The sequence below is a fragment of the Eriocheir sinensis genome, chromosome 64 (genome assembly GCF_024679095.1).
Source record: "Eriocheir sinensis breed Jianghai 21 chromosome 64, ASM2467909v1, whole genome shotgun sequence".
NCBI classification, from domain to species: domain Eukaryota; kingdom Metazoa; phylum Arthropoda; class Malacostraca; order Decapoda; family Varunidae; genus Eriocheir; species Eriocheir sinensis.
In genome coordinates, this window is record NC_066572.1 from 1,974,566 (window position 1) to 1,997,065 (window position 22,500).

At 44.2% G+C, this 22,500-nt stretch overlaps 2 protein-coding genes and 1 long non-coding RNA gene across 3 annotated transcripts in view; all 3 read left to right on the top strand.

Moving 5' to 3' along the window:
- LOC126987212 (uncharacterized) overlaps nt 1-9,830 on the top strand; it is an 11,808-nt gene extending 1,978 nt beyond the window's left edge. Inside the window, exons 2-3 of the mRNA XM_050844025.1 lie at nt 428-7,286; nt 7,530-9,830. Of these exons, the coding sequence (XP_050699982.1) occupies nt 428-7,286; nt 7,530-9,442 (8,772 nt within the window). The 3' untranslated portion in view covers nt 9,443-9,830. The remainder of the gene's footprint in view (nt 1-427; nt 7,287-7,529) is intronic.
- The window catches only part of LOC126987438 (EH domain-binding protein 1-like), a gene marked incomplete at its 3' end in the record, with an annotated part of 48,371 nt that extends 30,254 nt beyond the window's left edge, over nt 1-18,117 (top strand). Inside the window, 5 exon segments of the mRNA XM_050844403.1 lie at nt 9,850-10,272; nt 12,314-12,424; nt 16,192-16,339; nt 16,482-16,573; nt 17,923-18,117. Coding sequence (XP_050700360.1) covers nt 9,850-10,272; nt 12,314-12,424; nt 16,192-16,339; nt 16,482-16,573; nt 17,923-18,117 — 969 coding nt within the window.
- A 26-nt stretch (nt 18,118-18,143) lies between these two features.
- The window catches only part of LOC126987213 (uncharacterized), a 32,764-nt gene continuing 28,407 nt past the window's right edge, over nt 18,144-22,500 (top strand). Inside the window, exons 1-3 of the long non-coding RNA XR_007740413.1 lie at nt 18,144-18,156; nt 18,553-18,664; nt 19,336-19,435. This is a non-coding gene — a long non-coding RNA (uncharacterized LOC126987213). The remainder of the gene's footprint in view (nt 18,157-18,552; nt 18,665-19,335; nt 19,436-22,500) is intronic.

Consider the following 22,500-nt stretch of genomic DNA (forward strand, 5'->3'; position numbering starts at 1 on the left):
ATTATTATTATCATTATTATTATTTTTTTTTTTCAATTTTTTTTCTTCATTTTTCTTCATTTTTTCTTGTTTATTTTCTTCTTTTTTCTTCTTTTTCTTTTTTCTTTATTTTTTTCTCATTTTTCTTCATTTTCATCATTTTTTCTTCCTATTCCATTTTTTTTATTATTATTATTATTATTATTATTATTATTATTATTATTATTATTATTATTATTATTATTACTGTATTTATCATCTCCACTTTATACTATTCATTAACCACTGTAAGAGAGGAAGAGGAAGAGGAGGAGGAGGAGGAGGAGGAGGAGGAGGAGGCACCACTGTAAAACAATCCACCTCTCATTCTGTCATTTCGTGCAAACATCCTTCCATTTCTCTCCCTTCCCTTCCTCTTTCTCTCACTCCTCCTCCTCTTCCTCTTTAGCCCACCCCTCCACCAGCCACCCCAGGCCAAGAGGAACCCAAGAAGATCCCGACGAGACCCCAAGAGACCCCGAACAGACCCATGACGCTCGACATTCGACAAAAAACGAAGAAATCTCGTGACGGGAAAATTGATGTTGAGTTGAATTTAGCGAAGTTTCCGGCGAACGACTCGGAGAAAACGGAACGTGGAGGGAAAACGGAGGTGGAGGAGCGGACCCGAGTGTCTTACGCCCGATTGGATGAGAGGGAAAGCCCGGGGGGTCAGCGGAATAGAAAACGTGGGCTATTTTCAAGGGGTACCGGGCGAAATATATCGAATAGCCGATCTTCCGATAGTCAAATTTCCGCTGTTCCGTCGGACCCTAGGCCAAGGCGAGGGTTCACGCTGCCCCTCGGAAAGTCCTCGAGTCCGCAGGCCAAGTCCGGACCGCTGAAGCCCCCTCTAGGGTCCTCCACCACCACCACCACCTCCGCTCCGTTCACGAGCTTCCGAGATCGACTCAAGAAAAATGTGAACAGGAATGTGGTTGAGGAAGAGCGGAAGAGGAAGAAGAAGGAGGAGGAGGAGGAGGCGAAGAGGCGGAAGAAGATGAAGGAGCAGGAGGAGGAGGCGAGGAAGCGGAAGAGGAAGAAGGAGGAGGAGGAGAGGAAGAAGAGGAAGAAGGAGGAGGAGAAGAAGGAGAAGGAGAGGAAGGAAAAATCTGATGATGTTAACAAAAGGAAGAGAAGAGGAGGAGGAGGAGGAGAAGGAAAGGAAGAAAAAGAGAAGGAGGAGGAGAAGAAGAAAGGGAAGAGAAAGGAGGAGGAGGAAGAGGAGATGAGTAGGGAGACTCGGACTCTCCCCAAGGACTTCTCTCCCTCCCCTTGGGCTAAATTCGAGGAGGTGAACTGGGGAGGAGGAGGAGGAGGAGGAGGAGGAAGAGGAAGCAGTTTTGAAGATAGCAGAGAAGAAGAAGGAAGAAGAGGAGGAGGAGAAGGAAGAAGAGGAGGAGGAGGAAGCAATTTTGAAGATAGCAGAGAAGAAGAAGAAGACCAAAAAAGAAGAGGAGGAGGAGGAGGAGGAGGAGGAAGAGAAGACTGCTTTAAAGATCAAACAGAGGAAGAAGATCGAAGAGGAAGAGGAGGTGGAGGAGGAGAAGAAGAAGTAATAAGAGGAGGAAGAGGAGGAAGAAGAGAGGAAGAAGAAGAAGAAGAAGGAACAAAAAACAAAAACAACAAAAATTCCGACGAAGGAGCGAATGAAGGAATAGGCAAAACACTTAATAAAGATGGAAATGAAGGAAGAGAGGAAGAAGGAAGAGAGGAAGAAGAGGGTAAAGAAGGCATAGAAGATGATAGAAGCAACTTAACCCCATCTACTAATGAAGGAAGAAGGGAAGAAGAGAGGAGGAGAGAGGATATGCAAGGAGGAGGAGGAGGAGGAGGAGGAGGGAAGGAAACAGAGAAGGAGGAGGAGGAGGAGGAAGAAAGAAAAAGTCCAAAATTCCATAGGACTCCTCCCCACCCCCCCTCCCGCCCCCCCATCCTACCCCCCACCCAGTTGAAGGATGCCATGAGGGCCTGGGTATCATTTGAGGACTCCCCCGCCCCCCCCCTAAGGACGCCGAGAGGGGGTCCTACCAGGCGCCCCACGACCCCCATAGGACGCTCCCGAAAGTCCCCCGCGAGGAGTCCTATAGGATTCCACACCAAGGGCCGGGCTGGTAGTGTGCAAAGGAGTCCGACGAGGGGTCCTTCAGGCGTGGCAGGGAGTCCTAGGGGTAGTGTGAGGGCTCCTGGGAAGGGTCCTATGAGGGGTCCTATGGGGTATCCTGTGAGACGTCCTTCAGTGCCGAGTCCTACAGAAATCGCCTCGAAAAATCCTTCAGGAAATGTCAAACCTCCTGTGAAGTCTCCTATGAGGGGTCCTATGGGGCATCCTACAGGGACTTCACCACATCCTACCGAAATCCACACAAAACCTCCTTCAGGCAATAGGACCTCCCCTGCAAAATGCCCAATGTGGAGTCCTACTGGGAATCCTACGAAGAATCCTACAAGAAATCCTTCCGAAAACACTCGAAAAAGCACAGGACGCGTGACCCCTACCAGAAAACATCCTATGAAGAGTCCTACAAGCTGGGATCCTATCAAGAGGGGTCCTATTGAGGGTGATCGAATAGCAGGAAGTCCTACGAGGGGGGATTCTAAGGCTGGGAGTCCTATGCAAAGAGGTCCTACTAAGAATGGTCATATGGCAGAAAGTCCTATGTCTGGGGGTCCTATGGGAAGAGGTCCTACCAAGAATCATATAGCAGAAAGTCCTACAGCTGGAAGTCCTATGTCTGGGGATCCTACGAAGAGGCGTCCTACAGAAAGAGATCCTACTAATGGTCATCAAATAGCAGAGAGTCCTACAGCTGGAAATCCTATGTCTGGGAATCCTACAAAGGGGGGTCCTATGCAAAAAGGTCCTACTAAGAATTACCATATAGCAGAAAATCCTACAGCTGGAACTTCAATGTCTGGGGATCCTACCAAGGGGGGTCCTACGGGGTATCCTACAGGGTATCCTACAGGGTATCCTACAGATCCTATATATGATCGCCTGTGGTTTGGGGGCGGGATGCAACGCGAGATATCCTTCACTAAGGACATAGATTTATCCAAGGAGGAATTTAAGATATATGCGAGTGTCCGCCCTTTTGGAGAGGGGGAGGAGGAGGAGGAGGAGGAGGAGGAGGGGAAGAGGAAGGAGGAGGAGGTAGGACTCTTCTTCCCTCCCTTCCTCCCTGATGATGACCCCTTCGGAAGGATTATTGAAGAACTGAAAGAGAAGGATTTGTATTATGATAGTGTGAGATGGGGAGGAGGAGGAGGAGGAGGAGGGTCAGAAGAAGAAGAAGGAAGAGGAGGAGGAGGAGGAGGAAGATCAGAAGAAGAAGAAGGAAGAGGAGGAGGTATGGGTTATGGACTAGAAAATGGAGGAGGAGGAGGAGGAGGAGGTTATGGAATGGAAGAAGAGGGAAGAAGAGGAGGAGGAGGAGGAAGGGAAGAAGAAGAAGGAAGATATGGAAGCAATGCAAGTTATCGAATAGAAGAAGATGGAAGAGGAAGAAGAGGAGGAGGAGGAGGAGGAGGAGGAAAAGTAAGATATGGACATAATACAAGCTATCAACTGGAAGAAGAGGAAAGAAGACAAGAAGAAGGAAGAGGAGGAGGAGGAGGAGGAGGACAAGAAGAAGGAAGAGGAGGAGGAGGAGGAAGACAAGAAGAAGGAAGAGGAAGAGGAGGAGGAGGAGGAGGAGACCCAGGTACCCAAAACAGACACCATCTCACAACACACCCCAAAAATCATCTTGGTCAAAACGTAAACAAAACCACACACACATCCACAAACTCTACTATTACACCCAACATACCCCCATTACAGCCCCCTTACATGGACCCTGGCACCCCCTATGACCCTTACGCACCCTCCCATACCCCCTACGCACCCCATGACACCCCTTACAGCCCTTACAAGTCGTCATTTCAACCCTCAGTCGCTATCTTTTCATCTGATATATCCAACTTAAAGCCTACTTACACCCCTTATGCTCACCCCTACACCCCTTCCACACACCCGGCCACCCCTTACGCACCCTCCCACACCTCCCACACCCCTTACGAACCCCCAATTCAAGGCCCAGCAGAGGAGGTCGTGCAGAAACCAATGAGATTTGATCGGATTTTCAAACTCGAGATTGCCGCCGGAATTATGGAGTCGAGTGCCCCGTACCCCCATACCCCAGTCCGCTGTGCCCCCTGCCATACCCTGTGCCTCCCCCTGGACCCCCATGGCACCGTACCGCCCCTGAGGCATGACTTCGAGTACGCACTTTGCCGATATGAGGTCGAGTATCGGAGAAATGCAAAAATCGGAATTGTTCGAGTTTTACGTTTTTCCGCGCCGATAGACCCCATGGAGTGCTTGGAGGGTTCGGTAGAGTCCGCCGGTAGTCTTCCGAGTCTGGTTGAGTATCGGTTGGTCCCTATCTACCGGGTTGTGCCGAGTTGCGAGTGGTTGTTGGCGGACGAGAGATTGGTTGTGGCCTGTTTTGATTTTTCTTCCTCTTCTTCTTCTTCTTCTTTTTCTTCTTTTTCTTCTTCTTCTTCTTCTTTTCCTATGTTGCCGTTCTCCTCTTCCTCCTCCTCCTCTTCTTCCTCTCGTTCTCCTCTTCCTTCCTCCTCCTCCTCCTCTTCCTTATCTTCTATTTCCATTCCTCTTCCTCCTCCTTCTTCCTCTTCTTCTTCTTCCTCTGTTTTTGTATGTCCTTCCTCCTCCTCCTCCTCCTCCTCCTCCTCCTCCATTCCTCCTCCTCTTCTTATGATCACCTCCTCTTCCTCTCCTCTTCCTCCTCATAGAACCATACCATATACACTCTTCTCCTCCTCCTCCTCTTCCATTCCTCCTCCTCTTCCTCTTCCCCTCATAACCACCTCCTCCTCCTCCTCCTCCTCCTCCTCCTCCTCCTCCTCCTCCTCCTCCACTGTCCCATCATCATCACTCAAAGTTGAGATACACAGAGAAGAATTACATAGGTGTGTCCTAAGCCTACCTCTCTTAATTGGGACACAGGTGAGGAAGGAGGAGGAGGAGGAGGAGGAGGAAGAAGATAGGAGGGAGAGAGAAGGAAGTCTGGAGGAGATCAAAGATTATGTGGAATGGAGGAAGATGGAAGGGGAGGAAGAGGAAGAAGAGGAGGAGGAAAGAGAAGACTGGATAAGGATGGGAGGTAAAGAAGGGAAGAGGGGAGAGGAGAAAGGAGAAGAAGAAAGGAAAGAAAAGGAAAATAATAAAGGAAATTTGACGACAGAAAACGATGTGTGTGTGTTGATAGGCTTAGACGACGACGCCGGAACAGGAATAAGAGGAAATATGGATAAAGAAGGGAAGAAGGGAGAATGGCTGATGAAGATGGTGGATATGGATGAATTAGAAGATGTATTGAAGATGGGAAATGAGAGAGAATGGGAAGTAGAAGATGGGGAGGAAGTGGATTTGATAAAGATGGGGAGAGAAGACGATGGGAGGGAGGAAATAGATGAAGATAGGAAGAAGGAAGCATTGATAAAGATAGCCAAAGAAGAAGGGAAGGAGGAAGAAGAAGAAGAGGGGAAGAAGAAGGAAGAGGAAGAAGATTTGATAAAGATGGAGAGAGAAGACGATGGGACAGAGGAAGTAGATGAAGATAGGAAGAAGGAAGCATTGATAAAGATAGCCAAAGAAGAAGAAGGGAAGGAGGAAGAAGAAGAAGAGGGGAAGAAGAAGGAAGAGAAAGAAGAAGATTTGATAAAGATGGAGAGAGAAGATGATGGGAGAGAGGAAGTAGATGAAGATAGGAAGAAGGAAGCATTGATAAAGATAGCCAAAGAAGAAGGGAAGGAAGAAGAAGAAGAAGAGGGGAAGAAGAAGGAAGAGGAAGAAGAAAATTTGATAAAGATACAAACCAAGGCAACAGAAGATAGGAAGAAGATTCAACACAAAGAAGAAAAAGAAGAAGTAGAAGAAAATTTGATGAAGATGGAGATGGATAAGGAGGGGAAGGAATCATCGTCAACAGAAAACGACGGAATGGAAGAATTGACCAAAACAGAAGAAGGGAAACACAGAGAATTGATGAAGATAGGAAGAGAAAGAAGAAGGGAGGAGGAGGAAGAAGAAGAGGGGATTGAGAGAGAAAGAAGAGGAAGGGAGGAGGCGGAAGAAGATGAAGGGAGAAGAAAGGAAGAAGAAGAATCACAAAAAACACTAAAAGAAGATAGGAAGAAGGAAGAAGATGTAATAAAGATAGGGAGAAGAGAGATAGAGGAGATGATGAAGAGGGAGATAGAGAAATTGATAAAGATAGTTAATGACAAGGATAAAGAAAGGGAGAAAGAAGAAGAAGAAGGGAGGAGAGAAGAAGAAGAAGAAGGAATTAGAGGAAGAGGAGGAGGAGGAGGAGGAGGAAGACTTCAACTCCTCCACGCATTTCAGAGTACGGAGGAGGTGGAGGAGGAGGAGGTACTGGAGGAAGAGGAGGAGAAGAAGGAGGAAGAGGAAGAGAAGAAGAAGGAGGAAGAGGAGGAGGAAGATAGTCTGACCTCCCGCATTCCCTTCCTTCCTCTTCCTCCTCTCTTCTCAATCCCTGACATCTTCATCCATGCCCCAGAAGAAGAGGAAGAAGAAGAGGAAGAAGAAGGAGGAGAGGAAGAAGGACAGAAGGAAGATGATAGATACAGAGTTGATAAAGAAGAAGAAGAAGAAGAAGAAGGGAAGGAAAGAGAGGAAGAAAAGGAGGAAGAAGAAGAAGAAGAAGAAGAGGAAGAAGACAGCCTTAAGAATGTGATTAAAGAGGAGAAAGAGGAAGAAGAAGGGAAGAGGAACACCATTGATAAAGATGGAGAGAAGGCTGACCTTGATTTTGACCTTCCGACCTGCACCTTGGACGAAGAGGTCATGCTACGCGCCTTCATGCTGGCACAAGGTCACGTAGGTCAAGGTCACCCACTGGAAGGTCAGATATTACAGGAACAGTTGCAAGGTCACCAGTATCAAGATCAAGTTCAGGGTCATGGATTGGGTCAGAAAGGTCACTTGTTAGATGAGCAAGGTCACCAATTCCATGTTCAAGATCACCCATTAGAAGGTCAAGTTAAAGGTCACCAATTAGAAGGTCCAAAAGGTCATCAAGGTCAAGTTCAAGTTCTCCAATTACAAGATCAAGGTCAGAAAGGTCATGAGTTGGGTCAAAAATGTCACCAAAATCAAGTTCAAGTTCAAGATCATCAGTTACAAGGTCAGAAAGGTCACCCATCAGAAGGTCAACAGTATCAAGATCAAGGTCAGAAAGGTCACCAAAATCATGGTCACCAATTAGAAGGTCAACACTATCAAGATCAAGTTCAGGGTCATGGATTGGGTCAGAAAGGTCACTTGTTAGATGAGCAAGGTCACCAATTCCAACTTCAAGATCACCCATTAGAAGGTCAAGTTAAAGGTCACCAATTAGAAGGTCCAAAAGGTCATCAAGGTCAAGTTCAAGTTCTCCAATTACAAGATCAAGGTCAGAAAGGTCATGAGTTGGGTCAGAAAGGTCACCAAAATCAAGTTCAAGTTCAAGATCATCAGTTACAAGGTCAGAAAGGTCACCCATCAGAAGGTCAACAGTATCAAGATCAAGGTCAGAAAGGTCACCAAAATCAAGGTCACCAATTAGAAGGTCAACACTATGAAGATCAAGTTCAAGATCACCAAAATCAAGATCAAGTTCAAGGTCACCAATACAAAGGTCACAAATACATCCCCTACCCCAACCCAGGTCAACCCCAAGGTCAAAGGTCATACGAGTTCACCCCGACCCATCTGGCGCCCAATTTCGACAGTGACCTTCCTCTACGGGCCACGGCAAAGGTCAGCTGGGAGGAAGGTCAGGTCAGGTCGGCGGTGGTGGTGGTGGAGGTGGCTGTGTGTGAGGGGGTATGTAGAAGTAGTAGTAGTAGTAGTAGTAGTAGTAGTAGTAGTAGTAGTAGTAGGAATATTGTGAATACCTGGGATATAAGAGGAGGAGGAGGAGGAGGAGGAGAGGAAGAGGAGGAGGAGGAGGAGGAGCTTGGAAGAGTTAAGTGCTTGGAGAGACCAGAAGTGAGAGGAGGAGAAGAAGAAGAGAGAAGAGGAGGAGGAGGAGAAGAAGAGAGAGGAGGAAGAAGAAGAGGAAGAGGAGGAATATCTCTTCTCACTCTCTCTCTCATATATGGAGGGAAAGGAGGAGGAGGAGGAGGAAGAGAAGAAGAAGGAGGAGGAGGAGGAAGGGAGGAAAGAAAAATGGAAGACGAGGAAGGAAGAGGAAGAAGAAGAGGAGATTTAATGAATGAAGAAAGAGGAGGAGGAAGAGAGGAGAGGAAGACAGAAGAAGAAGAAGAGGAAGAAGGAGGAGGAGGAAGAAGAAGAAGAAGAAGAGAAGATTTAATGAAAGAAGGAAGAGGAGGAAGAGGAGAAGAAGAGGAAGAAGAAGAAGAATCAAAACAAACAACCGGAAAACAAGGTCAAGGTCACCCACCATCACCACCAGGTCAGGTCATACAAGGTCAGGTCATACAAGCCCAAGAACGCGTCTGGCAAAACTACATCAGGTCAACCGTCACCCAAGGTCACGGGCACTTCTCCGTCGCCCTCCACCGCTCGCTCTCCCCCCCCACCGTGACCTCCTGTGACCTTAACGAGTCCTACTATGACCTTGATGACCTTGAAATTCCCATGATTGATGAGTCTCCTCAAAACTCCAACTTAACCATTTTTTCCGAGACTCCCTTACACCAATTTCCCCGCCTTCCCCTGCCTCCCCTGCCGTCCGTACCCACACCCCAGGCTCCCCAAGGGTCCGCCCCGCCCCAGGGTACCCACACGCCCCTGCCAAGCCCCCAGGGGAACCTCCAGGGGGGGGTAGGGTCCGCAAACAGCTCGGCGATCTTGCAATACTGGTCTGGGATTTTTCGAGACAGACGGAATTTGACGTCGCTCGGAATTGCCGATTTACCCCACTCCGAGGCCTTCCCTGGGGGTGGCGTCGGGTGTAGGGGTGGTCAGACTCCCCAGGGGCAGGATCGGACTGGGGGTAGCACACTGGGGTCAGCGCCTATGCCCATTAAGGTCGCGAAAGTGGATGGAGTCCGTCGACCTGAAGATGACCAAAATTTTGCCTATTTTTTGAGTTGTTCACCAGAGTCTCCGCTTGGAAGCCTGGACTGGGTGGGAGCGAGGAAGGAAGAGGAGGAGGAGGAGGAGGAGGAGGAGGACTGGTTGGAGGAGCTGGAGAAGGAGGAGGAGGAAGAGGAAGGAAGGAGGAGGAGGAGGAAGATGAGTGATTTCTTCTGTGATTTTGATTTCGAGGAGGAAGAAGAAGAAGGAAGAGGAGAAGGAGGAGGAGGAGAGAGAAGAAGAGAGGAAGAAAGAGGAGGAGGAGGAGGAGGAGGAAGAAGCAGCAGTAGAAGAAGATCTGAAAAACATTGAAAGAAAGAAAGAAAGAAAGAAAGAGAGAGAGAAAATAAAGAGAGAAATAAAGAAAATGATGATGATGATGATGGTGGGGGGGTTGGGCCCTTCTTCCTCCTCCTCCTCTTCCTCTTCTTCTTCTTCCTCCTCCTCCTCCTCCTTTTCATCTCCTTCATAGATTCAGTTCTGTTAGTGGTTATTTCCTCCTCCTTCTCCTCCTCCTCCTCTTCCTCTTCCTTACCCACCCCTCTTCTTCCTCCTCCTCTTCCTCTTCCTCCTCCTCCTCCTCTGCTGTCTCCAACACACACACACACACACACACACACACACTAATTTTTGCATACCCAACCCTACCTCCTCCTCCTCCTCCTCCTCCTCCTCCTCCTACTCATTCTTCTTCCTCCTCTCTCTCGTCCGCCGCTCAGCACTCAGACTCAGCGCACAGCAAGGCTTCCACCCCCCAAATTACCCTCAGCGGACCCCCTTCAGCAGGTAGTCAGCAGGTCTCTTGTGTCCTGCTGAGTGGGTCTGGGTCTGCTGAGGAGGAGGAGGAGGAGGAGGAGGTAGGGAGGGAGGGAGAGGGGAAGAAGGAGAGGGAAGGAAAGGAGGAAGAAGAGGAAGAGAAGAGAGAAGATGACAAAGAGGAAGAAGAGGAGGAGGAGGAGGAGGAAAAGGAAGAGAAGAAGGAGGAGGCAGATAAGGATGAAGAAGAGGAGGAAGAGAAGAAGAAGAAGGAGGAGGAGGAGGAAGGGGAGGAGAGGCTCGCTGACCTGCTCATCTTCCTAGCGGGGTACACAGCAGCCTCAGAGGACAGCACATATTCAGCACTGCTTGCGATGCTGACCCAGGTGCTGATGCTGACCTTGTGTACTACTACTACTACTACTACTACTACTACTACTACTAATGCTAATAATAATAGTGATTTCGTGTTCTTAAAATAACTCTAATTTAATTGTGTTCGATGATGACGATGATGGTTTTGTATGCCCTAATGTGTGTGTGTGTGTGTGTGTGCGTTATCTAATTCCTCGTCGTTTTTTAATCCATTTTTTTCCCTATTTTCTTGTTTATTTGATCCGATTTTCATTCGTGTTTTTATCTGCATTTTGTGGCATGCTTTCGAAATGGCTGAGCTACCCCTGAAAACTGCCTTGGCCGCTGTGTTTTCTATGATATGTACCCTGATATTGCATTGTGTACCGAGCCCCATAATACAGTGTTGATGAACTTACATCCTGCGTGACCTCTGTGTGTAGATACGAGAGTTTGCATATCAAAAAATTAAATAGTCCGTCCATTTCCACTAGTCCGTTTCGGGGTTCAATTCCGTGGGTCCTCTCCTCTGCCCTGCCACAAAGGTCAATATTGGACAGTTTTGCTTCCCACATCAGCTGTTTTAAAGGTCAAAGATGGGGTCAGCTGGGTTCTAATGAGTGTGTCTTTAGGTTCATGGTACAGGGGAAGGGTCACACTACCACCAGGGTCATAAAACTACCTCTGGAAATGCCCACAACTCCCACGAAAGCCTTGTCAAATAGTATGTCTTTTTAGGTTCATGGTACAGAGGAAGGGTCACACTACCACCAGGGTCATAAAACTACTCTTGGAAATGCCCATAACTCCCATGAAAGCCTTGTCAAATATTTCTCTTTAGGTTCAGGGTACAGAGGAAGGGTCACACTACCACCAGGGTCATAAAACTACCCCTGGAAATGCCCACAACTCTTACGAAAGCCTTGTCAAATATGTGTTTCTAAGCTTCACAGTACAGAGGAAGGTTCACACTACCACCAGGGTCATAAAACTACCCCTGGAAATGCCCACAACTCTTACGAAAGCCTTGTCAAATATGTGTTTCTAAGCTTCACAGTACAGAGGAAGGGTCACACTACCACCAGGGTCATAAAACTACCCCTGGAAATGCCCACAACTCCCATAAAAGCCTTGTCAAATATTTCTCTTTAGGTTCAGGGTACAGAGGAAGGGTCACACTACCACCAGGGTCATAAAACTACCCCTGGAAATGCCCACAACTCCCATGAAAGCCTTGTCAAATATGTGTTTCTAAGCTTCACAGTACAGAGGAAGGGTCACACTACCACCAGGGTCATAAAACTACCCCTGGAAATGCCCACAACTCCCATAAAAGCCTTGTCAAATATTTCTCTTTAGGTTCAGGGTACAGAGGAAGGGTCACACTACCACCAGGGTCATAAAACTACTCTTGGAAATGCCCATAACTCCCATGAAAGCCTTGTCAAATATTTCTCTTTAGGTTCAGGGTACAGAGGAAGGGTCACACTACCACCAGGGTCATAAAACTACCCCTGGAAATGCCCACAACTCTTACGAAAGCCTTGTCAAATATGTGTTTCTAAGCTTCACAGTACAGAGGAAGGTTCACACTACCACCAGGGTCATAAAACTACCCCTGGAAATGCCCACAACTCTTACGAAAGCCTTGTCAAATATGTGTTTCTAAGCTTCACAGTACAGAGGAAGGGTCACACTACCACCAGGGTCATAAAACTACCCCTGGAAATGCCCACAACCCCCATGAAAGCCTTGTCAAATGTTTCTCTTTAGGTTCATGGTACAGAGGAAGGGCCACACTACCACCAGGGTCATAAAACTACCCCTGGAAATGCCCACAACTCTTACGAAAGCCTTGTCAAATATATGTGTTCTTGGGCTGCGAAAAGTCTTAAATACGACCCATGCAGTCCCAAGACCCGTTTCTCCCCCCATATCTTGCCTATAGCCAGCACATCAGGACTATTTGTAATGGACTTTAAAAATAGGAATAAAAATCAGAGAAATGAAATTATACAAGAAATACAAATGCTATACTAACAAGGTCATACTGTCGCGATCTCTCCCCCCCAGCGGCCGTCTTCAAGGCACGAGGAGCTGAAGGAGAGGGCGCGACACCTCCTGGAGCAGGCGCGGCGCGAGGCACAGAGTCAGCAGCCCGGCCCACAGCGCACCCTCTCCAAGGTATGGGTGGGATGGTTAGGCGGGATTTTAAAATTTTCGGGTTTTAAAATTTCATGCTCGTCGCGAAATTTAGAAACCCTGAAAAAATGTTCTTTGAAAATCTATGAAAAATGGTTAGGCGGGATTTTAAAATTTTCGGGTTTAAAATTTCATGCTCGTCGTGAAATTTTAAACCCTGAAAAAATCTTCTATGAAAATCTATGAGAAATGGTTAGGCGGGATTTTAAAATTTTCGGGTTTTAAAATTTCATGCTCGTCGCGAAATTTAAAAACCCTGAAAAAATCTTATGTGAAAATCTATGAAAAATGGTTAGGCGGGATTTTAAAATTTTCGGGTTTTAAAATTTCATGCTCGTCGCGAAATTTAAAAACCCTGAAAAAATCTTATATGAAAATCTATGAAAAATGGTTAGGCGGGATTTTAAAATTTTCGGGTTTTAAAATTTCATGCTCGTCGTGAATTTAAAAACCCTGAAAAAATCTTCTATGAAAATCTATGAAAAATGGTTAGGCGGGATTTTAAAATTTTCGGGTTTTAAAATTTCATGCTCGTCGCGAAATTTCAAAACCCTGAAAAAATCTTATATGAAAATCTATGAAAAATGGTTAGGCGGGATTTTAAAATTTTCGGGTTTTAAAATTTCATGCTCGTCGTGAATTTAAAAACCCTGAAAAAATCTTATGTGAAAATCTATGAAAAATGGTTAGGCGGGATTTTAAAATTTTCGGGTTTTAAAATTTCATGCTCGTCGCGAAATTTAAAAACCCTGAAAAAATCTTATGTGAAAATCTATGAAAAATGGTTAGGCGGGATTTTAAAATTTTCGGGTTTTAAAATTTCATGCTCGTCGCGAAATTTAAAAACCCTGAAAAAATCTTATATGAAAAATGGTTAGGCGGGATTTTAAAATTTTCGGGTTTTAAAATTTCATGCTCGTCGCGAAATTTAAAAACCCTGAAAAAATCTTCTATGAAAATCCACATACAGCCGAAACTGTACTACTGGAAACCTTACTATTTGAGGCATGACTGTATAGATGAAAATAGATACAGAATCACTCCGCCAGTCACAGGTATTGGTTGAGCAAAATACCCGCGATCCACAAATCCACGATCGGTAGAAAAATAGGGTTTTGTTCTACCATCTCGATCGAATAAAAAAGACATTTCTAAGCATTGTTATATAGTTTTACATGCACGTAAGTCACAAATTAAATATGGACTCAAATTTAACAGTCACTTTGTGGTTGGTTGTGGTGAATGTGAGTGCGTAGAGTGTGGTGGTTGGTGGTCGAGTGCTGTTTTTGTGGTAGTTGTCGGTTGAGCAAAATACCCGCGATCCACAAATCCACGATCGGTTGGGAAATAGGGTTTTGTTCTACCATCTCGATCGAATAACAAAAGACATTTCTAAGCATTGTTATATAGTTTTACATGCACATAAGTTACAAATTAAATATGGACTCAAATTTAAGTCACTTTGTTGTGGTTGGTTGTGGTGAATGTGAGTGCGTAGATTGTGGTGGTTGGCGGGCGAGTAGCGTTTTTGTGGTAGTTCTTGGTTGAGCAAAATTCCCGCGACCCACAAATCCACGATCGGTTGGGAAATAGGGTTTTGTTCTACCATCTCGATCGAATAAAAAAAGACATTTCTAAGCATTGTTATATAGTTTTACACACACATAAGTCACAAATTAAATACAAACTCAAATTTAACAGTCGCTTTGTGGTTGGTTGTGGTGAGTGAGTGCATAGGCTGTGGTGGTTGGTGGTCGAGTGCTGTTTTTGTGGTAGTTGTCGGTTGAGCAAAATACCCGCGATCCACAAATCCACGATCGGTAGGGAAATAGGGTTTTGTTCTACCATCTCGATCGAATAACAAAAGACATTTCTAAGCATTGTTATATAGTTTTACATGCACGTAAGTCACAAATTAAATACAGACTCAAATTTAACAGTCGCTTTGTGGTTGGCTGTGGTTAGTGTGAGTGCGTAGATTGTGGTGGTTGGTGGGCGTGTGCTGTTTTTGTGGTAGTTCTTGGTTGAGCAAAATTCCTGCGATCCACAAATCCACGATCGGTAGGGAAATAGGGTTTTGTTCTACCATCTCGATCGAATAACAAAAGACATTTCTAAGCATTGTTATATAGTTTTACACACACATAAGTTACAAATTAAATATGGACTCAAATTTAACAGTCGCTTTGTGGTTGGTTGTGGTGAGTGTGAGTGCGTAGAGTGTGGTGGTTGGCGGGCGAGTGGCGTTTTTGTGGTAGTTCTCGGTTGAGCAAATCCGCGATCGATGGGACTATAATCAAATAGGGAAAATTGGGTTTTGCTCCACCATCTCTGTCAGATAAAAATAGGCATTTCTAAGCATTGTTATACAGGCAACTCTGCATTTACGAGAGTGTTGTGTCCTTGAAGAGCTGGCGTAAATCATAAACAATGTAAATCAAACAGGAGGTTGGCTTGTATCGGAAAATAAACATTCATTCAGTAGAGAGAGACAGAGAGAGAGAGAGAGAGAATACCCATATCTCCCTATTTACTGGTACCCGCGCATCCCTATTGTTGAGTAGCAAATAAGTAAAAAACGCGTAAATTAAACATATATTTGGATTTTCGACCCAGCGTTATTTAAAAAACACGTAAATTAAACATATATTTCGATTTTCGACCCAGCGTTATTTAAAAAACGCGTAAATTAAACATATATTTGGATTTTCAACCCAGCGTTATTTAAAAAACGCGTAAATTAAACATATATTTGGATTTTCAACCCAGCGTTATTTAAAAAACGCGTAAATTAAACATATATTTGGATTTTCAACCCAGCGTTATTTAAAAAACGCGTAAATTAAACATATATTTGGATTTTCAACCCAGCGTTATTTAAAAAACACGTAAATTAAACATATATTTGGATTTTCAACCCAGCGTTATTTAAAAAACGCGTAAATTAAACATATATTTGGATTTTCAACCCAGCGTTATTTAAAAAACGCGTAAATTAAACATATATTTGGATTTTCAACCCAGCGTTATTTAAAAAACGCGTAAATCAAACATATATTTGGATTTTCGACCCAGCGTTATTTAAAAAACGCGTAAATCAAACATATATTTGGATTTTCAACTCCGCGTTATTTAAAAAACACGTAAATTAAACATATATTTGGATTTTCGACCCAGCGTTATTTAAAAAACGCGTAAACGAAACTTGTAAATCGAGAGTTTCCTATCCCCGTTACCCCTCTGCCAGTCTCCGCAATGTTTGTTTACCCCCCAAACCAGTAGCCTCCAGTCTCTGAGGACCCGTTCTGGCAGGTCCCGGTAAGCATCAAGGATTTTAAGTATGAGATATTTGGATTTAGGTCCGATTTCAAACACTTTTCATTGTTTTGATCGTTACCTGTGAGCGGCGATTTTTAGTATCTCCACGTGAAACTGTCCGATGGGGTCGTGACGGCTGTGGGGTTAGCCTGGCAACGCACCTTCCCACACACTCTCCACACCTCTCGCTTCCTCTACAGCCACCCCTACCCCATACCAGACCACGTATATGCGAGTTTCCATCTGCGTTCGTTCGGTAGGGGGGTGTCGAAATTACCCTACCCATGTATAAACCAATCTGTGAACCGTGAGGCTGTGAATGGCAGGGGGTGTCTGTATGCTAAATGAAGACAAAGAAATAGAGCGAGATAGATTAACTAACATCAACAAATACTGAGGGAAAGTGAGCTATCTCTATCTCTATCTTACAGGAGGAGGAGGAGCGACAGGCCCAGCTGAGGGAGAGGGCGAGGAGGCTGATCGCGGAGGCTAAGCAGGGAGTGGTAGGGGCGTCTGGTACCCTGCCCCCCCCTGCCTCCACCACCACCAGTGTTATCAGTGGTCGCCAACACTCCCAAGGTGCTGTGTGCGTGTGTGTGTGTGTGTGTGTGTGTGTGTGTGTGTGAGAGTGTGTGTGTGTGTGTGTGTGTGTGTGAGAGTTAATCAAGCAGGATCTATTATTATTATTGTGTGTGTGTGTGTGTATTATTATTACCCACAGAGGAGGAGATCATCACCACCAGCCAGACACCACCACCACCACCTCCGCTCACCACCACAACCACCACCATCACCACCTCCAATCCTAGTGAGGTAAGGAAATCTCTATATCTATCTATCTATCTATCTATTATGGGGTTCAGTTCTGGTCACCTTGCTATAGAATCTGTACAGAGGAGGATTAAGATGATTCAGGGGTTGAGGAACATTGCCAGACTTATACAATCTATCTATCTATCTATCTATCTATCTATCTATTGTGGGGTTCAGTTCTGGTCCCCTTGCTATAGAATGGATGTCAGGGTGTTAGAATCTGTACAGAGGAGGATTAAGATGATTCAGGGGGTGAGGAACATTGCCAGGCTTAAACAATCTATCTATCTATCTCTCTATCTATCTATCTATTATGGGGTTCAGTTCTGGTCACCTTGCTATAGAATGGATGTCAGGGTGTTAGAATCTGTACAGAGGAGGATTAAGATGATTCAGGGGGTGAGGAACATTGCCAGACTTAAACAATCTATCTATCTATCTATCTATCTATCTATCTATTATGGGGTTCAGTTCTGGTCACCTTGCTATAGAATGGACATCAGGGTGTTAGAATCTGTACAGAGGAGGATTAAGATGATTCAGGGGGTGAGGAACATTGCCAGACTTAAACAATCTCTCTCTATATCTATCTATCTATCTATCTATTATGGGGTACAGTCCTGGTCGCCTTGCTATAGAATGGATGTCAGGGTGTTAGAATCTGTACAGAGGAGGATTAAGATGATTTAGGGTTGAGGAACATTGCCAGACTTAAACAATCTATCTCTCTCTCTCTCTATCTATCTATCTATCTATCTATCTATCTATCTATTATGGGGTTCAGTTCTGGTCGCCTTGCTATAGAATGGATGTCAGGGTGTTAGAATCTGTACAGAGGAGGATTAAGATGATTTAGTGTTTAAGGGACTTGCCATTGACTTAATTAAACTTGCATTATCTAGGAAGAGTTTGAGGAGACTTAGAGGTTTATAAATGGGTGAAGGGCTTTGATAAGGGGGATATTGATAAGGTTTTGATGGTAAGAGAGCCAGGTAGGACACGTAGCAATGGGTTTAAGGTCGATAAGTTCAGATTCAACAAGGACAAGGGCAAGAATTAGTTTAGCAAGAATTATGTACGTTATTAAAACACATTTTTATTTTTTTTTCATTTAATTTTTTCCTCCACTCTCTCTCTCTCTCTCTCTCTCTCTCTCTCTCTCTCTCTCTCTCTCTCTCTCTCTCTCTCTCTCTCTCTCTCTCTCTCTCTCTCTCTCTCTCTCTCTCTCTCTCTCTCTCTCTCTCTCTCTCTCTCTCTCTCTCTCTCGCGCGCGCGCTTTCTCTCTCTCTCAGTTTACCAAGAATCATATACATTTTTTACTATTTATTTTTTATTTTTTCCAATTTCAGGAGAACGGCAACATCGCCACAAACCAACAAACGAACAAACACATCCGCCAGCACTCCCCCAGCCCCGCCAGCAGAGGAGGAGGAGGAGGAGGAGGAGGAGGAGGAGGCGAAGGAGGAGGAGGAGGAGTGAGGGAAGTTCGCCCCCCAAAACTCCACTCCTTTAAAAATATTATTGACAGAATGTCGGAGAGGAAGAGATGTTGGGGGCTGAGTCCCCTCGGCCCCCATGACAGGGTAAGTAGTAGTAGTGGTAGTAGTAGTAGTAGGTTAAATTGTGATATATTTATTTTTTTCTATATTATTATTTTTTTTTTCATATTTCTCTATTTCCTTTTTTTTTTTTAACTATTTTCCTATTTTGTATTTTCCTATTTCTCTCTCTCTCTCTCTCTCTCTCTCTCTCTCTCTCTCTCTCTCTCTCTCTCTCTCTCTCTCTCTCTCTCTCTCTCTCTCTCTCTCTCTCTCTCTCTCTCTCTCTCTCTCTCTCTCTCTCTCTCTCTCTCTCTCTCTCTCTCCTTCTGTTCAAACCTTTCCCTCTCTCCTTTCTATCCTTCCTTTCCTCCCCTCTCCTCTCCCCCACACCCCCTCCACTCACTCCACTAAACACCCCACTCCCCCGGTCACCCCCAGGAGTGCAGCCGTTACCTCCAAAACGAACTGCAAAGCCTCGAACGTGAACAACAGCAGATTGACGGACAGGCGGCCAAGCTGGAGCGACGCCTCCGGAAGATTATGGACCTTAGTGAGTATAGGGGGAAGGGTAGGGGGGTGTTGGGGGGGAGGGGTGTAAGGGAGAGGGTGAAATGTGAGGAGGGTGAAAAACTGTGTATCAGATTGTAAATATGTCAAGATAATGGAGCAGAACTGTGTGTCAGATTGTAAATATGTAGAAATTTTGGATTTGAGTGAGTAGGGAGGGAGGTGTAAGGGGCTTGTAGGGAGGGGGATGTAGAGGGAGGAAGGGGTGTAAAAGGGGAGGAATTGTGAGGAGGTGGAAAAGTGTGTATCAGATTGTAAACGCTCAAAAATTATGGTGCAAATGTGTGTGTCAGATTGTAAATATGTGAAGATTATGGATTTGAGTATAGGGGGAAGGGAGCAGAAATGTGTATCAGATTGTAAATGTTCAAAAATTATGGTGCAAATGTGTGTGTCAGATTGTAAATATGTAGAGATTTTGGATTTGAGCATAGGGGGAATGGAGCAGAAATGTGTATCAGATTGTAAACATTCAAAAATTATGGTGCAAATGTGTGTCAGATTGTAAATATGTAGAGATTTTGGATTTGAGCATAGGGGGAAGGGAGCAGAAATGTGTATCAGATTGTAAATATGTCAAGATCATAGACTCTCTCTCTCACACACTCTCTCTCTCTCTCTCTCTCTCTCTCTCTCTCTCTCTCTCTCTCACAGACACACGCAGCGAAGAGGAGGAGAGACTCATGCAACAATGGTTCACTTTGGTTAACAAGAAGAACGCTCTCATCAGAAGACAAATGCAACTCAACATCCTGTAAGTGTTGCCCTGTGTGTGTGTGTGTGTGTGTGTGTGTGTGTGTGTGTTAGTTAAGGAATCCATTTCACTGATATTTTTTTATTTAATTTTAGGCCAATTATTATTATTTCATTGTGTGTTAATTGGTGTTGCTCCGAGGTGGATCTGTGGAATTTGAAGCGGAATTTGAGGAATAGTTTGTTAGTTTTAGATGTTTTTCACGTTCTCGTCCGTTAACACAAATCTAAGCCAGTCCTGAAGTGTTCGTCCAGTGTGCGTGATTGACTAACACTGTCCACAACACTCTATTGCTTGCGTTCAGAGGCCAGATGTTTTTTAATAATATAAATCTGAGAGTCAGGAAAAAATAATTATAGATACATTTTTTTCCCTGAATAAAATCCTACAAAGAAATTCCTAAGTAATGTTTGAAGATATATAGACCAAAAATATGGCTTCAAAATTAACATCTTCTTACGCTCTTTATTTAAGTGCGAAAACAGTTTTGATACGCTGAGAGCTTAGAATTAATGTTTGAAGATTTATAGACCAAAAATATGGCTACAAAATTTACATCTTACGCTCTTTATTGTGGTGTGAAAACCGTTTTGTTACGCTGAGAACTTAGAATTAATGTTTGAAGATATATAGACCAAAAATATGGCTTCAAAATTTACATCTTCTTACGATCTTTATTGTGGTGTGAAAACCGTTTTGATACGCTGAGAAATTTTGGAGTAGTTCCTAAAAATGTGCGAGCCACTTAGAATTAATGTTTGAAGATTTATAGACCAAAAATATGGCTTCAAAATTAACATCTTCTTACTCTCTTTATTGTGGTGTGAAAACCGTTTTGATACGCTGAGAAATTTTGGAGTAGTTCCTCATAGTGTGCGAGCCACTTAGAATGAATGTTTGAAGATATATAGACCAAAAATATGGCTTCAAAATTTACATCTTACGCTCTTTATTGTGGTGTGAAAACCGTTTTGATACGCTGAGAACTTTTGGAGTAGTTCCTAAAAATGAAGATATATAGACCAAAAATATGGCTTCAAAATTTACATCTTACGGTCTTTATTTAAGTGTGAAAACCGTTTTGATACATGAGAACTTAGAATTAATGTTTGAAGATTTACAGACCAAAAATATGGCTTCAAAATTTACATCTTCTTACGCTCTTTATTTAAGTGTGAAAACCGTTTTGATACGCTGAGAAATTTTGGAGTAGTTCCTAAAAATGAAGATATATAGACCAAAAATATGGCTTCAAAATTTACATCTTCTTACGCTCTTTATTGTGGTGTGAAAACCGTTTTGATACGCTGAGAACTTTTGGAGTAGTTCCTAAAAATGAAGATATATAGACCAAAAATATGGCTTCAAAATTTACATCTTCTTACGATCTTTATTTAAGTGCGAAAACCGTTTTGATACATGAGAAATTTTGGAGTAGTTCCTAAAAATGAAGATATATAGACCAAAAATATGGCTTCAAAATTAACATCTTCTTACTCTCTTTATTGTGGTGTGAAAACCGTTTTGATACGCTGAAAACTTTTGGGGTAGTTCCTCATAGTGTGCGCGCCACTTAGAATAGAGGAGACACTTTTCAAAATGGTGACGTCTGCCCATCCCTGTGCCCGGTGGTGGAGGCTGGGCAGGTCTCGGAGGGTTTTGTGCGTAAAGAATTACTCCCAGGCATCCGGTCCCCTTATTATACAGGGATGGGGGTGCCAGGAGGTGCCCGCCCCCCCACACCAGGCTGGGATGGTGTAGTGGCTGTAGAGGCTCCTTGTGTGTCTAGCGGCCAGGCTTGCCAGATTATCGTACTCAAAACATCGCATTTATCAGTTCCAGGGCCCAAAACTTTCCTACCCACACAGATAACGAAATTCCAGTTCAAGTTATCGTTAAAAGCATTACATATTGGCGTTTGTTTGCGATAGCTGTGACTCAGAACCGGAAAATACAATGTGCTGAGTTTCTGAGTACGATAATTTGGTAACCCTGCTAGCGGCCTCCTCCTGGTGCCTGTAGCGCATTCCCTCCTCCTGTAGGTCTTCATAGAGGGTCATGGTGTGTTTACAAGCACGAAAACTGATATTTCTGCAGGGCGATGCTGTACACCCACGCATGACGACGGTGGGATGATAGCCGAGGCGTGTGAGGCAGCCAGTGTTGCCAACTCAAAATTTATAAATCCGCTAGGATGGCCTAAAAAATCCGCCAGATGATAGGTGAAGCTATAAAAATTTACCGCTAGATTGGACTTGAAAATCCGCCAGATGATAGGTGAAGCTATAAAAATTTACCGCTAGATTGGACTTGAAAATCCGCCAGATGATAGGTGAAGCTATAAAAATTTACCGCTAGATTGGACTTGAAAATCCGCCAGATGATAGGTGAAGCTATAAAAATTTACCGCTAGATTGGACTTGAAAATCCGCCAGTTACTCTTGTCAATTTTAAGATTTTTCCCGCTAGATAACATGCAATTCCGCCAGATCTAGCAGAAAATCCGCTAAAATGGCATCACTGGAGGCAGCAGGGGCACCTCACGGCCAGTGTTGCCAGATGGCGCAGAGGAAATTTCAGTAGATTATTGCGAGAAAATTCAGTAGGTAGGTAGAAAATTCGGCAGACGCACTTTAATATATATGTAGTGATTCTTGTGCTATATATTATGTAGATAAAATGAGGTTAAAAAGCATGATATCAGCATTTTTTTTAACTATTTGGTGAAAATTTGGAAAAGCAATATTTAACCTGGTAGCTGCGGGGATCATGTTTCTTAAAGGCCCCTCCAAGCGAGAAAAAGGAGAAAAAATCATCACTCACGCAAACCATTTCATAATATACATTAACGCATTTGTGATCAGTTTATGCATCATCTATTTTTTTGGGGGGGTTTATATCATGGCAAAAATTTGGCTCCTCGCTGGTACACGGTAAAGCCACAAATTTGGCCCATCGCTGCTACACGGTTAAATTATTCATGAGATTGACAAATTATTTCTGAGGTTCATCAAAATTTCAGTAAATCTCATGATATTTCGGCAGATCTGGCAACACTGCTCACG